The sequence below is a fragment of the Aquila chrysaetos genome, chromosome 10, assembly GCF_900496995.4.
Source record: "Aquila chrysaetos chrysaetos chromosome 10, bAquChr1.4, whole genome shotgun sequence".
Lineage (NCBI taxonomy): Eukaryota > Metazoa > Chordata > Aves > Accipitriformes > Accipitridae > Aquila > Aquila chrysaetos.
In genome coordinates this window covers 5934033-5946318 of record NC_044013.1, presented here as the reverse complement: position 1 = coordinate 5946318, position 12286 = coordinate 5934033, and the positions used below count along the sequence as shown (strand labels likewise).

The following is a 12286-nucleotide window of genomic DNA, read 5'->3' as shown; positions in this document are numbered from 1 at the left end:
GTCTGGATGGAAGAAACCTTTCAGCTGGCATTTAAGGAATGATAAGAAAGTGGAGGTCGAGAGGCAGCTGTCAGTCGTCTCCCGCCCGATGCCCTTTTCTCTGCTGCTGCAACCACCCTGGGAGGACATCACGTTTCCAGAGATGGGTGGTTTCCATGTGCTGCCAGGACAAGGAGGAGGAACTGAGCGACCACCGTGGGGAGAGACCCGTGCTGGGCTTCCCAGACTAATTCAGATGTTGCATGAGAGTATTTTATTTTTTTTATTGGCTCGGAGTCCGGTACCGGGGTGTGAGCCCCACGTGCTGTGGGACAGGAGAGCCGTGCGACCTCAGCCCACCCCCTCCCGCGTACAGGGGCAGCAGCGAGGTGGCTAGAAGGATTTATTTGGTGGGAACGACCGGCACGGCCACCTTTGAAGTAACTGCTAATCCGCGTAACCACGGAAATATTTGCAAAGGCTCCTCGGAGACCGTGGGCAGACCGCTAAGTAAATACTCCGGGGGCGAGCCATCCCACGGAGCGAGGCGGCCGTGGGGTCTCCTGCCAGCGCCCGGCTGCCATTGCCAGCTCCTTCTTGGGGAAGGGCCCGGGATGCTCTCGGCCACGGAACGCTGTTAACCTTGGAGCGCAGCCCGGCCACGCCACGGGACGGAGGGTGCGGGCGTCGATTGCTCAGGTAGGTCTGCGGAGGACGGGGGCCCAGCTGCTTTACAGGGGAAAAAAGGACTCGCCTGCGTGAATATTAATTCTCTGTTAGCTCAGATCCTATGCGATGGCGGATCAGAAGCACGTCCACAAATCCACGGTTATTTTTCCTTGCGCTTTTCCTGTCTGCCTGTATCTATCTCTTATTCTTGTGTTGCATACCAAGAGCTGTAACCCTTTTCAGACCAAGCCCGTTTTTATTGTTATGCAGAACCTGGCACAGCAGTGCTTGGGTCCATGGTGATGTTGCTAGGCTGCCATAACGATGCGGTAACACTTTGTTTTGTTTTCCAGCAGGTCATGGCAGTTCGTCCAGATCTTCGCCAGCACTATGTGCGGGCCTGTCAAAACGTGGGCCAGCCTGAAAACCCCTTCATTGCTCACGTACTTCAAGAAGCCGATGAAAATGATAAAAGGTAAGGAAATAACAAACAGTATGTTTCAGATGCTTCTGAAAGCCTTAAACACGACAGCAGGACAAGGAATTAAATGATGAGAAAGTTCATGCAGTTTCAGGCTTAAACACAAATCATATTTAGCATTGACTGCTGAAGTTCTGGTTTGACTCATCTTGACATCATCTTGGCAGAAGTTTGTGCTATATTTCCCTTCTGGGCAGCTTTACAAGCAGTGAAATCAAAAAAAGTGAAAAACGTACAGGATGGTGCCTTTGTGTCCCTTAGAGAAGCCAAACCCCGTGTCTAGTCTTCCTAACTCCCTTCCTTTTGTCTCCCTCCTGTTTAAAAAGCCTCAGCTGCATCCAGTTAGCTTCCAGCTGGTAATGCTTCCCTGAACTGTCTCTGAATCCTGCCGAGGTATTAACCACTCAAACTCTCTCTCATTCTGTGGCTAGGTAAGGCTTCCTCTCATGGATGCTCCTGGGGTCAAAGTTAACTGTCCTTTGGAGAGAAAACGTGAGAAGATACAGCGTAGGGAAATGGTTTGTGTTAGGTTTTGATCCTGAGGGCAGGGTAGAGTAAATAAAGGAAAGAGAACAAGTAAAAAGGAGATGATGAGGTAACCTCCAGGATAGTCTTTACTTCCACCTGCCTTTCCCTTACCTTGCTTCTTCCTGCTTTCTGTGCATGTGTGCTAAGCGTGGTCTTGTGGCTGTGCACTGTCTTCAGATATCAAAAAGGACAGTGCTGAGGTACAGCTTGAATCACATCATCTGTCATGGTGTTACCAAAGGTAGTGGCAACAGCTAACTGCATGCAAATGCATCAGTGAGGGCAAGCATGGATACACTCCTTATCTGGAGAGAGAATTCATTTTTCTGTGTCTTTTTACTTTTCCCCATGTGCTTACGTTTTTATGTTACAGCAGAGGGACAAAAGGGATCACATTAAAAATAGCTGGAAATAATCGTCTAGTGCCTGTGCAGAGAGTTACAGATGATGATCTTCAAGTTCTTGCCTCTGTCTTACGCAGTACTGTGTTCGTCACAGGTAAATTTTTTTTTATGTATGTTTGATAATGCTGTGCTAATATGAGAAAACATAAGCAGTCTTGGTTTCAGCCTCAGTTCATCTTTATTTCTTTTTGTTTAGAGATCAATTAATTGTAGATACGCATTTGTCACATTCTTCATCTTTTTCAGGTTTGGATCTTAGGTATAATGTATTGACTGATGCTGGAGCAAAGAACATGGCAACGTTCCTCCAGGTGCCAAAGTGATGTTTATCTTTCAACAACTTGTAATTTATTTGGCTGTGATAATATTTATATGTAGTGTATTGGAGACAAGACTGCATTGGTTTGGCAAAATTCCATTAATTTTTACTTTCACGTCCAAATCCATTGTACTAGAATCTCAGATTGTATTCTCTGGGGAGATTTTTAATTTCTAGTAGAAAACCATTGGACATTAGGTTAGGATCTCCTGAAGAAAGAACGGTGGAATAAACTGTGGGGCTTTTAGGCTTACAGTTCAATTCAACAAAGGGGGTAATGGTATTGTCAAGTGTGCCAATGCCTTTGTTTTAGATACTTTATTATCTCTGTTTGCCTTTTGGTAGGCCTAAACATGGGAAACTTTAATACTGCCTTTTTATCATTGTAAGCACTGGAATACAGGCAGAAAATGGTGAGTTGCCACTCAGTGCCTGTGTTCCTAATGCTCAGGGAGTGCCATTAAGTTCACAAAATGCCTGAAGATCTGCATCTGAGCTTGACCACCTGCCTCGTTTGGTCGTGCTGAGCACGTGGGTTCCTGGGTGGTTTCTGTAAGCCCTATGAGGACCTACATGCTACATGTTTTTCTGTCTTTCCCTCATTATCTGACATAGTTTGGCATTCTTTTACTACTTCTCCAAATCAGGGGCTGCCTGAAATGCAGGAAAGGACAGAGGTTGTCAGTATGTGTATGATGCATCTTTTTGAAAAATGCAGGCATGCTCTGGAAAAAAGTCTCATTGCTTTCTGCTTTGTTCGTTCCTAAGGAAAACTGCACTCTGCGGTACCTTAACCTGATGTTTAATGACATTGGCACAAGCGGAGCAGAGCTGATAGCAAGAGCACTCCATGTGAGTATTTGTCTGGGAGATTTAGACAATGGCATCTAGTTTGATATTTTTGCTTTTGACGAACAGTACTAGCTGTCCTGCCAACATCAGAGCTGGCTGAAAGGGCCCTCTGTCTTCAGTCCGTTCAGCATTTTTCTGTATCACAGGGATTGCTTGCTTTCCCAAGGCAGACTTCAGAAATCAGATTTCACACAAGAGAAGGTTTCTCTGTGCTGCCATTAACACTTAATTATCACAACTATCACAGCTGGATTTTTCTGTGTGAAAAATGCTATGCTATAGGATATATAATGCCATCAGTTTTTTCCTCTTTTTTTTTTTAAATTGTATTAAATTTGCCTGTACCTTGATGTCAATATTTGTCTTGATTCAAGATGTCTGAGACATGTTTTCAAAACTTTGCCTTACAGCAGCAGCATAAAAACACGTTTGTTATTTTTAATGTGGTTTCCCAATGAAATGAGGCTTGTGTGTAAGAATCATTGTGTTTGTGAAATGAGACTCACGTGAGCTCTTTCTTCCTCCTTCGTAGTCTTTGAACTCTGAACTGATTTCAACTCAATTTGAGAGGCCTCCAAAACGCTAAGCTTGTACAGTAGATAGTACAACACTGGGCTTGCAAGCAACCCCCAAAGCTATTTGTGCAGTTCCGTGGCAGCGTTTGCTGAGCGGGCGGGTGGCAGGACCTGACCACCAGCCCTTTGGCTGCGTGGGCTCCCGCTGCTGGGCCAGGCATGGGGGGATCTGGGGGTAAATGGGGTGTGTTATTGAGTGAGGCAGAGGGAAGGAGATGCTGTAGCGAGGTGCTGCAGCAGAGGAACGGGTACTGGGGCACGTGGAAGACAAAAAAGCTCTGTGAAATCAGGCTACATTAGTTCTGCTGCTCACAGAACTACTTTTGTAATCACTTAATCATAATCTCTGATAATGAGTGATTATGGTGGTACTGAGGAATTAAAACCACAAAACTACTCTGCATTGCATTTAGGGCTTTAACAGTGAATAGTTATTTCATATCCGTTGAAATTCTGTGGAGGGTGAGGGGAAAGATGCTGACTTTTCTAGACCTCTGATCAGAACTTTATATTGCCAGTGAAGTCTCCAGTCCAGCAAAGACTTACACACTGGTTTCACTCTGCACCAAGTAGTCCTTCCAATGGTGACTGGCTTCACTGAGCTTTGACTGGTCATGTGATTTAAAAGACTGTGAAAAATAAAGCAAATTATATTCTTGTTTAAAATACGCTTACCAGATTTAAATCAGTTTTGATATAATTTGCATTTCAGTTGCCAATTTAGGCATAAATATCTACCTGGATTATTTTCATGAGAGTGAAATTCGTGAACCTGGGAAAAACAAAAGTTTTCAAATACTTGAGTTTTGCTTCCAGACTCTCATGCACTTGATTCCACTAAAGGGAGCCTGAGCCAGCTGCTTAGTCAGTGTTATCACTTAGACACAAATCTTCCGGAGGGATGTTTTGTCTTTGTGTAGACAACCAGCAGGATTCACAGGAAAAAGGACAGCGTTGTTTTTCAGGCCATTTGAAAGGAATTCATTTTATTATTATTATTATTATTATTTTGTCTAGAGGAATGAAACTCTTGTGTATTTGAGAATGACTGGAAACAAAATAGGAAACAAAGGTGGGATGTTCTTTGCTTCAATGCTACAAATTAATTCAACCTTAGAGAAGCTGGATCTTGGAGACACTGATATGGTGAGTAACTCAGTAAAATTATCAGCAATGACATAGGTCTTTCAAGGGTATTACAAAGGTCCTGTAGTGCTTAATTGAGGGAAAATGCCGTCTATTGTCATTGATTTTACATTTTGTTATAGCTGGAGGTAACACAATATATAATATTGCAATGCGTACTTGGAAAGGTACGTTGCATAAAACACCTTTTGAAGTCATAACTGATTATATTAGAGCCATTATGTCCCTGGGAATTCAGGTGCTTGGCTTTCACATTTTCCAAGGTTTGTTTCTGCTCTTCATTTTTGTTATGCTAAGTCCTGTGTGATTCATGTTGAAGAAAGGGCTTCTTACTCCCTGGAGGTTCTTTTCCTTCTGAAGTGTGCAGTGCTATAATGCCTGAAAGTCACCTAGTCCCATAGCTCTGTTCCTCCTGTCAGAGCTTGATCCATAAAGGACATAGGCACAAGAATGCTGAATTGAGTAGAAAGGCACCCAATTTGATCTTGGATAACTTGCCATCTCCTAGAGTTGGGCACTGAGCCTTCTTACACAGCGGACAGGGAAAGTCGGGCGTGTGGAAATGGGTCAATGCACTATGCAGGGTGCTTCCTGCTCCAGCCAGTAAAAGCCTGTGGATGGCTTTTAAAAACCCGTGGGGTACAGCAGGAGGTAGCAATTGGAGCTGTGAACCTCCCTCTGGTGCAAGGTCCCAGCGCCTGGCTGATGGTGTGTCCTTGTATGATCACATCAGCGGGGCTGGAAGGTGGAAGTGGATCTTCTCCCTGCCTGGGAGAATTTGGTCCTGTATCTTGCCCTCCAGGAGAATGCTCTAACCGAGCTCGGAGTAAAATTTAAGATGGGCCACTCTTAGCCTCCCTGTTAAGGGTGTTCATCTTTTTGGGAGATAATGAAGTGTATGTTGGGCAGAAGGAGTAAGTCTGACTGTAACCTAACAGTTATGACTGTCACCTGGAGGCAGGGAGAGAGCTGGGGTCCGATGAAAATTTTATTATATTTGTTTCCTGGAATTACAGAATTTGCTCCTAAACTGGAGGGCTGAAAACTTCTCAGAAATTGTGAAGGGTGTTATAAAAATATAAACAAGGAAAGTGCAGCCAGCGTAGGATCTATTTGAATGCTTAATATACTTATGCTTGGTAGGGAGTTGTCAGAAAACTGATTTAAAATGAAATAGCTTTGGGTGTAGACCAGCCTAATTGGAAAATAACGTAAATATAAATTAGTGAGCAAACAAGAAGGAAATGCAAAAATGTGAACTGGCCTGTATTCTAGACTCTCACTACTCTGTACCACATTAGTTCGCATTTAGTATGAATTTACCTAGTGGATAAATGCTACCTAAGACTTTTACCAAAGACGTTAGAGAACACACATAAGCTGATTTTAATTCATAAATCAGGAAAACCAAAATACAGGATCAATTAAATGGACAAGTATCTTTGAGATGCATTATTGTTGCTTTTTATTTACTGAGTTGCCAATTTTCCTGGTCATTTGTGCTTCTTGGTCAAATTCCACTCTATTATTCCACAGGGAGTTGGCATTGGTATTATCAGAAAATACACTGTGTTTGTAAGCACTTGCTTACTGCACTTGCATGTCTCCAGAGTACATGGAGGCAGAAATAATAGTATTTCCAATCTGACCTCATTTGATGTTTTTGATCTTCTGACAATTCTAAGAAGTCATGGTAATTTAGTAGCTTGATCTATACATTGAACAGGTTTCTCTAAAGAGTTTATTTTCATTTCCAGGGTACGCAGTGTCTAATAGCAATAGCAACAGCCCTGACTGAGAACAAATCAGTCAAAGCAATAAACCTAAATCGTCCTTTACTATACAGCCAAGAGGTATGTAAGTAGACTGTAATGTCAGCTCAGTCAAAGACAGAAGTCAAGTCAGTACTGATGTAAATATTATGGACATCTGAACTACACGGGTCTCTGGGTTTCCTTACAAAGTGAAGTAAATGGTTGCAGAAATATTCTTTTTCTGTGCCAAGTTTTGTGCAGTCACAGGCTGCCCCTGTTTAACTAGAAGGTTAATTTTTAAAAAATTTCTGTCTTGGTAGATATGCATTTGTTAAATAAAGGGCTAATGGAGCTGGCTTGGTATTGGTGAACCAAGTATTCCTTCTGCTGTTACAGCATGGAGAGTTTCATGTATTATTCAGCAAACTGAGGGGTAAATGCTGTTTAGCAGGAAATGAGGGGAAGAACAAAAGACTGCTGTTTATCTGAGCAGTGCGATACATGGGCAATTGCCAGAGCCGCAGCCTAAAGAAGAAAGGCACACTTCAACAATATGCCATACTCACGGTGCTGTGTGGTTTTGTCGTTTCACTATGTGAACTTGAAGCATGAATTTAACAAGTGAATGAACCTCATCAGTTTAAAACCTATGACGCATTTGTGAGCCAAAACAAAGACACAAACCTTCCAAAACAATCGAGCACTGAAAAGAGAATCTGGAAGGCAGCGTTTGCTGGGCCAGCACCACAGGCCCCTGGATCTGTACAGGTGCACAGAGCTGTGGGGCTTCTCCTTGCAGACATGCAGCTTCTGTGCATGGCTGGTCCTGCGCAAGTCTTGGCCACCAAGCTGGTTGCAGCGGAGCCTTCACCAGACTGGCAGCAGTTGTCAGGTGTCTGCGATAGGTACCGTGTTTTCCTGATGGCAGGATAACAAAATTAAACTGTCACGAAGGCCAGATCTTCCTAAATTCTCAAAGGTGTATTTAACAGTTGAAACACATTTTAGTTCTTTCTTTTCTACTAAGACAGGGCTTGATCTGCCTAAACTTGGTTTCAGAAGTCAATTTAAACTACTGTTATTGAAAATATAGGCCACTAAGGGCCTGGTCTGTATCTGTGGGACATTCTATTAGCCATCGTTCCTACCTATCACTTTCTGAGGCCGCTGGGTTGTTGCCTTATTTTTGACTCTCGAATTCACTCGGGTATTTTCTTAACTAAATGTGACAACTTCAAAATTAACTTACTTTGTCTTACAGTGACAAGACATATTTTCCCCTAGCAATCCTGTTTCTTTTTAAGAAATAATAGATTAACATCATGGCAAAATTCTCTTAATGTTAGCGAAGACTGACTCAAACATTCAGTTTTTTAAGAGCAATGATGACTGGGAGGAAAACTGATTAGACATAATGATTCAAACACTGATGCTTCTGATATTTGCAGGGATGTATATAGTACTGTAAATCTGCAAATACGTCTGTTTTTTTTTTTTTTTCAGCATTATCATAATATATGGTTTTCTGGTTATTTTTAATACAAAGCTGTAATATACAAAATAGAACACTACTGATGCCCAAATCTTGTTGTTAGTTGTGCATCTCCCCTTTACCGAAGCAAGATGATACCTTACCTTAAAGTACAGCTTAATAAAACTGAGTGTATGTTTTTAGGAAGAGCCCACAGTTCATGTAGCTCTGATGTTGAAAAATAACTCTTCTCTTGTGGAACTACACTTGGGCAAGCATGAAATGAAAAACTTTGGTGTAGAGCGACTGTGTGAGGCATTGTATGAAAACTCCAGCCTGAGATACCTTGATCTTAGCTGGTAAGAGTTACGTGACACAGCCCTGATTAACATTAGAAACTCATTTTCTTAGCATCTTTTTTTTAAAAAAAGCGTGCATCTCTCTTTTTCAGTAATAAAATAACCTGTGATGGTGTAAAATTTCTGGGAGAACTACTAAAACAGAACCAAACCCTGGAAATCCTAGATCTCAATGCAAACCGAATAGAAGATGATGGAGCGTTCTACCTGAGTGAAGCCTTGACCTTGTACAACAGGACTCTTCAGGCGTTAGTATTTACACAACTTCCCCATAGACTGCAGGTGTAACAACTCAGAGTATAAGAAACTTGGACTTTGCAGTGGCTGAACTGACATCAAAACTGTGTGCTTTGATGTTGATCAAAATAGAAAAGTCAGGAAGTTCCAAACTTTTTGGTCCATTTTTCCTTCTGGGGGGAAATGAACTCCCATGTGGCTTCACATGAGCAAAAGGGAGTAAAACACTAGGCCAGGACATGCCATTCAGTCCCACATGCTAATGCCTCGTGTTCACCTTTCCGCACTGCCAGGCGTACTCATAACTCATTTTATCCCCTTTTCCTTGTACTTCCTTTTTTTCATCTCGTATCTATTGCTGTGTGGCCTGACATACACTTGTCCTTCTATTTCAGGGTTTTTTGTGATTGAAGCTTAGATCAGTTTTGTAGTGGTTCATGTTACATGTGACTCACAGCTTTTACAGTCCTTCTAAGGGGAGTGTGTGGGGGGAAGGCAATTAGATCTTCTTAGTTCTTTCTGCATCTTTAAAGCACAGGTCCCTGTGGTGCACAAACGAAAACAAGCAAGAGCTGTACATCTTCAGAATTTTTAGATAATCAGATTCCATGCAGGGATAAGGCACTATATTTGTTGATTCTGATCTTCAACACTTAAGAAAATCCGCTGTTTAAGTTAGCTTCTGGGTGAACCCAGAAGAGCTGTAATCTCTCCATCAGGGTGTATTTTGTAGCCCGCATTAAACCACGCGCCGGCAGGATGTAAAAGCTGATCAAAGGTGTTACCTGAAGCCACTAGTTTTAAGTAGCAGACTGAGGAGGTGGCGGCTGCTAGGTGCCTCTGAAAGCCTTCCAGGTTCACTAATATAAAAATAACTGCCACTCCACAAAGATCAAAGCTTAGCCTGGATAAATGCCAAGGCTTGGGCTTCAAAGCAGACTAGAGATGACACCTGGCCACCATGCAGTAAGTCACTGACACTGAAGAACTAAATAGTGAACAACCTGGCTGCATGAGTCATGGAACTGCCTTGAGAAATAGTGCAAGTCTGTGGTCCAAACTGCCTTTAGCAACCTGAAAAAGATTTTATAGTAGGACTGGCCTTGATACAAATAAATAATTATTAACAACAAATATAAAATTTCAATATACATATATGATATATAATAATATATAGTGATACAATATAAATTAAATCAGTTAAACTCTTAGTTTTAACTGAGATGGCAATTCTGTGGTTTGGCACACATTTGCATAACTATTTTCTCTGTTTATTAGGTTGTCAGTAGTAAGCAACAATATAAGTGGCAAAGGACTTGTAGCTCTTTCAGATGCAATGAAAACAAACATGGAACTTTCCTATATTTATATCTGGGGGAACAAATTTGATGAAGTCACCTGTATGGTAAGTGTTTGCTTCTGAACTCTTTTAAGGGGGTCGGGGTTTGTTTGTTTGTTCTGTCACTGGGAAGACTACAGCAATTAGTGAACAAGATACCTGATTGACTATGTGTTGGTTTTTTTTAGTTATAATATGGTGGTGCTGTAAAGAAACTCACTGGACGTCAGGATACTGAAATGTACTCTCCTATTGTGTGTTATCTTCTAGAGCCTTCACAGCAGTCGAAGTGGAATATTACACTATTCTTGGTTTTATTCATTTCAGGCATTTTCAGAATTAATTCAGATGGGCCGCCTGAAACCTAATTGTACAGACGTGGAACCATATGAAGTGGATGGGCACGTTCACCTTGCAGAGCTCTCCCATGGCCTTCAGAAGCATTACTACTGGACACCAAGCTGTGGGGAGGTGACAAACAAAGATGCTAATGCCAGGCTGGCTATTGCTGCGGTTTCAGAATACTTGTGAGTGAGGTAGCAGCTTTATGCACTCCATATGCTTGAGCTTTTCCTACCTGGTTTCTAGTAAAATAGATTATATCAGGATCAGACTTGCTGCATGCTGTTTCTTCAGGGTCTTTAGTCTAGAAGGAATCTAAAACTGCCTGAAATGGCATTAGAGATAAAATATTGAACCAATGACCTTAAAATTTGTTGTTAAATAATGCCCAATCGATTAAGAGCCTATTAATATGAAAATGCATTAATTTTGCTGCAGTCATTTCTATTGCACGCTATCTCCTTTGCCTTACCGTGATGAGCTGTAGTTCCAGGGTTCCTAGGTGATAGATAAATTTAGTGAAATGACATGCTCAGAGGAAAACATTTTCACCACAGCATAGTGCACTAAGACTGACACTAGGTATTCTTCACAGTAATGGGGAGTAAAACAGTCACTGACCAGAGGCATGCAAAGACTTCAGAGTGCAGCAGTGCAAATGCATGAACTGAACTCCTAGCAGCTGAACTACTCTGCTCTATTTAGGAGACCTTCTCAAATCAGGATTTTTATCAAGTGTTTCTTATTTAAAAAAAGATGCTGGGGCTGGATCAGAGCAGCACCAGGGCCTATGGATGGAGTATCATGACCACGGGGTCCTCCTCCACAGGGCTGCTGCAGAGGAAAAGCTGCCGTTGCCCTTCCTGGGCTGTTGTGGTCTCTGCACTCAGGTTTCCACATAGCAGGGAGAGCCCACAGGTATTTGTATTGCATCTGCGCAGGCTGGAGTACAGCCAGCCAGATCAAACTGACAAAAACCTACACCCAGGACTGCCGCTGGGCAGCAGCTTTGCTTGAGAGCAAATCAGATATGCTGTAGAACAAGATTCCTGCTGAAGCTGAGAGGTTTGGGTAAATCCATTTGTTGCTGCTGTGCTCTACATACTCTCTCCTTTTACTTAGTAACTGCATGCTCTTGACCTTTTTCCAAGAGTGACCTTTTTTTGAACCAAGTTAAGTGACCTTAAGCATTAAGCCACTATAATGCTGGAACTTTAAAGCTAGTGAACCTAGTTTACTGGGATATAAACGGTATTTTGATTAACTTGCCGCAGGTATATATTTCGTGTAGTACAACTGAAAACCACCACCAAACTTGGTGTCATTATTTCTTCCTGTCTCTTGAGAACTGTTTAAAAAGATTTCTATCATTACAGCCACGTGGCAACTCCTACACATGAATAAGACAACATATGCATGTAATGGTAGTTAAACATAGTTTAATAGCTTGGATACAGACTTCGTAGAAGTTTGGGAATCACTCAGCTTGTTTCTTTTTTCCACCCACTCCGCTCATACCTGTAGAAGTGACTAGATCTATGCTCCTAAATAGAAAAAGTCACCAAATAGGACAGCAGAGGTTTGCTCAAAGACTTTCACTAGTCCATTCTTCTCCATGTCTAAATGTGCCTGTTGAAAATTAGTATAAAGTAACAGAATAACCTGTGAATGTATGTGCATGCAGGCAAAAGACCTACGAGATTGAAGTATGAGGAGAAAAAGATAAAGTAATTTCAACAATAATACCTAAGCAGCAGTGATGTAACTGCTGATGTTCTGATCTGTATTATCACAGTGGTAGTGTAGGAACAGGGAGAGGTATGGATACCCC

At 42.0% G+C, this 12286-nt stretch overlaps 1 protein-coding gene across 2 annotated transcripts; it reads left to right on the top strand.

The window, feature by feature from the left end:
- The first annotated feature begins 578 nt into the window (after positions 1–578).
- LRRC34 (leucine rich repeat containing 34) lies at positions 579–11785 on the top strand. Of its 2 annotated transcripts, XM_030028146.1 has the most exons (12): positions 579–678; positions 1005–1123; positions 2031–2155; positions 2308–2372; positions 3149–3232; positions 4825–4953; positions 6711–6806; positions 8383–8537; positions 8630–8785; positions 10053–10179; positions 10441–10640; positions 11285–11785. In XM_030028146.1, exons 2-12 carry the CDS (start codon positions 1008–1010, stop codon positions 11355–11357), a joined length of 1326 nt encoding a protein of 441 aa, XP_029884006.1. In that variant the 5' UTR covers positions 579–678; positions 1005–1007; the 3' UTR covers positions 11358–11785. The 2 variants fall into 2 exon arrangements, with proteins under 2 accessions (XP_029884006.1, XP_029884007.1); XM_030028147.1 differs by lacking the exons at positions 579–678; positions 1005–1123; positions 2308–2372 and having other exon boundaries at positions 1997–2155.
- Positions 11786–12286: the final 501 nt, after the last annotated feature.

Bases quoted from the DNA above. Each gene is read 5' to 3' on its own strand.
- LRRC34 (XM_030028146.1), top strand. From the start codon at position 1,008: ATGGCAGTTCGTCCAGATCTTCGCCAGCACTATGTGCGGGCCTGTCAA. The intron at 10,180-10,440 runs GTAAGTGTTTGC...TATTCATTTCAG, and splicing joins TTGATGAAGTCACCTGTATG to GCATTTTCAGAATTAATTCA. The intron at 10,641-11,284 runs GTGAGTGAGGTA...CCTCCTCCACAG, and splicing joins GCTGCGGTTTCAGAATACTT to GGCTGCTGCAGAGGAAAAGC.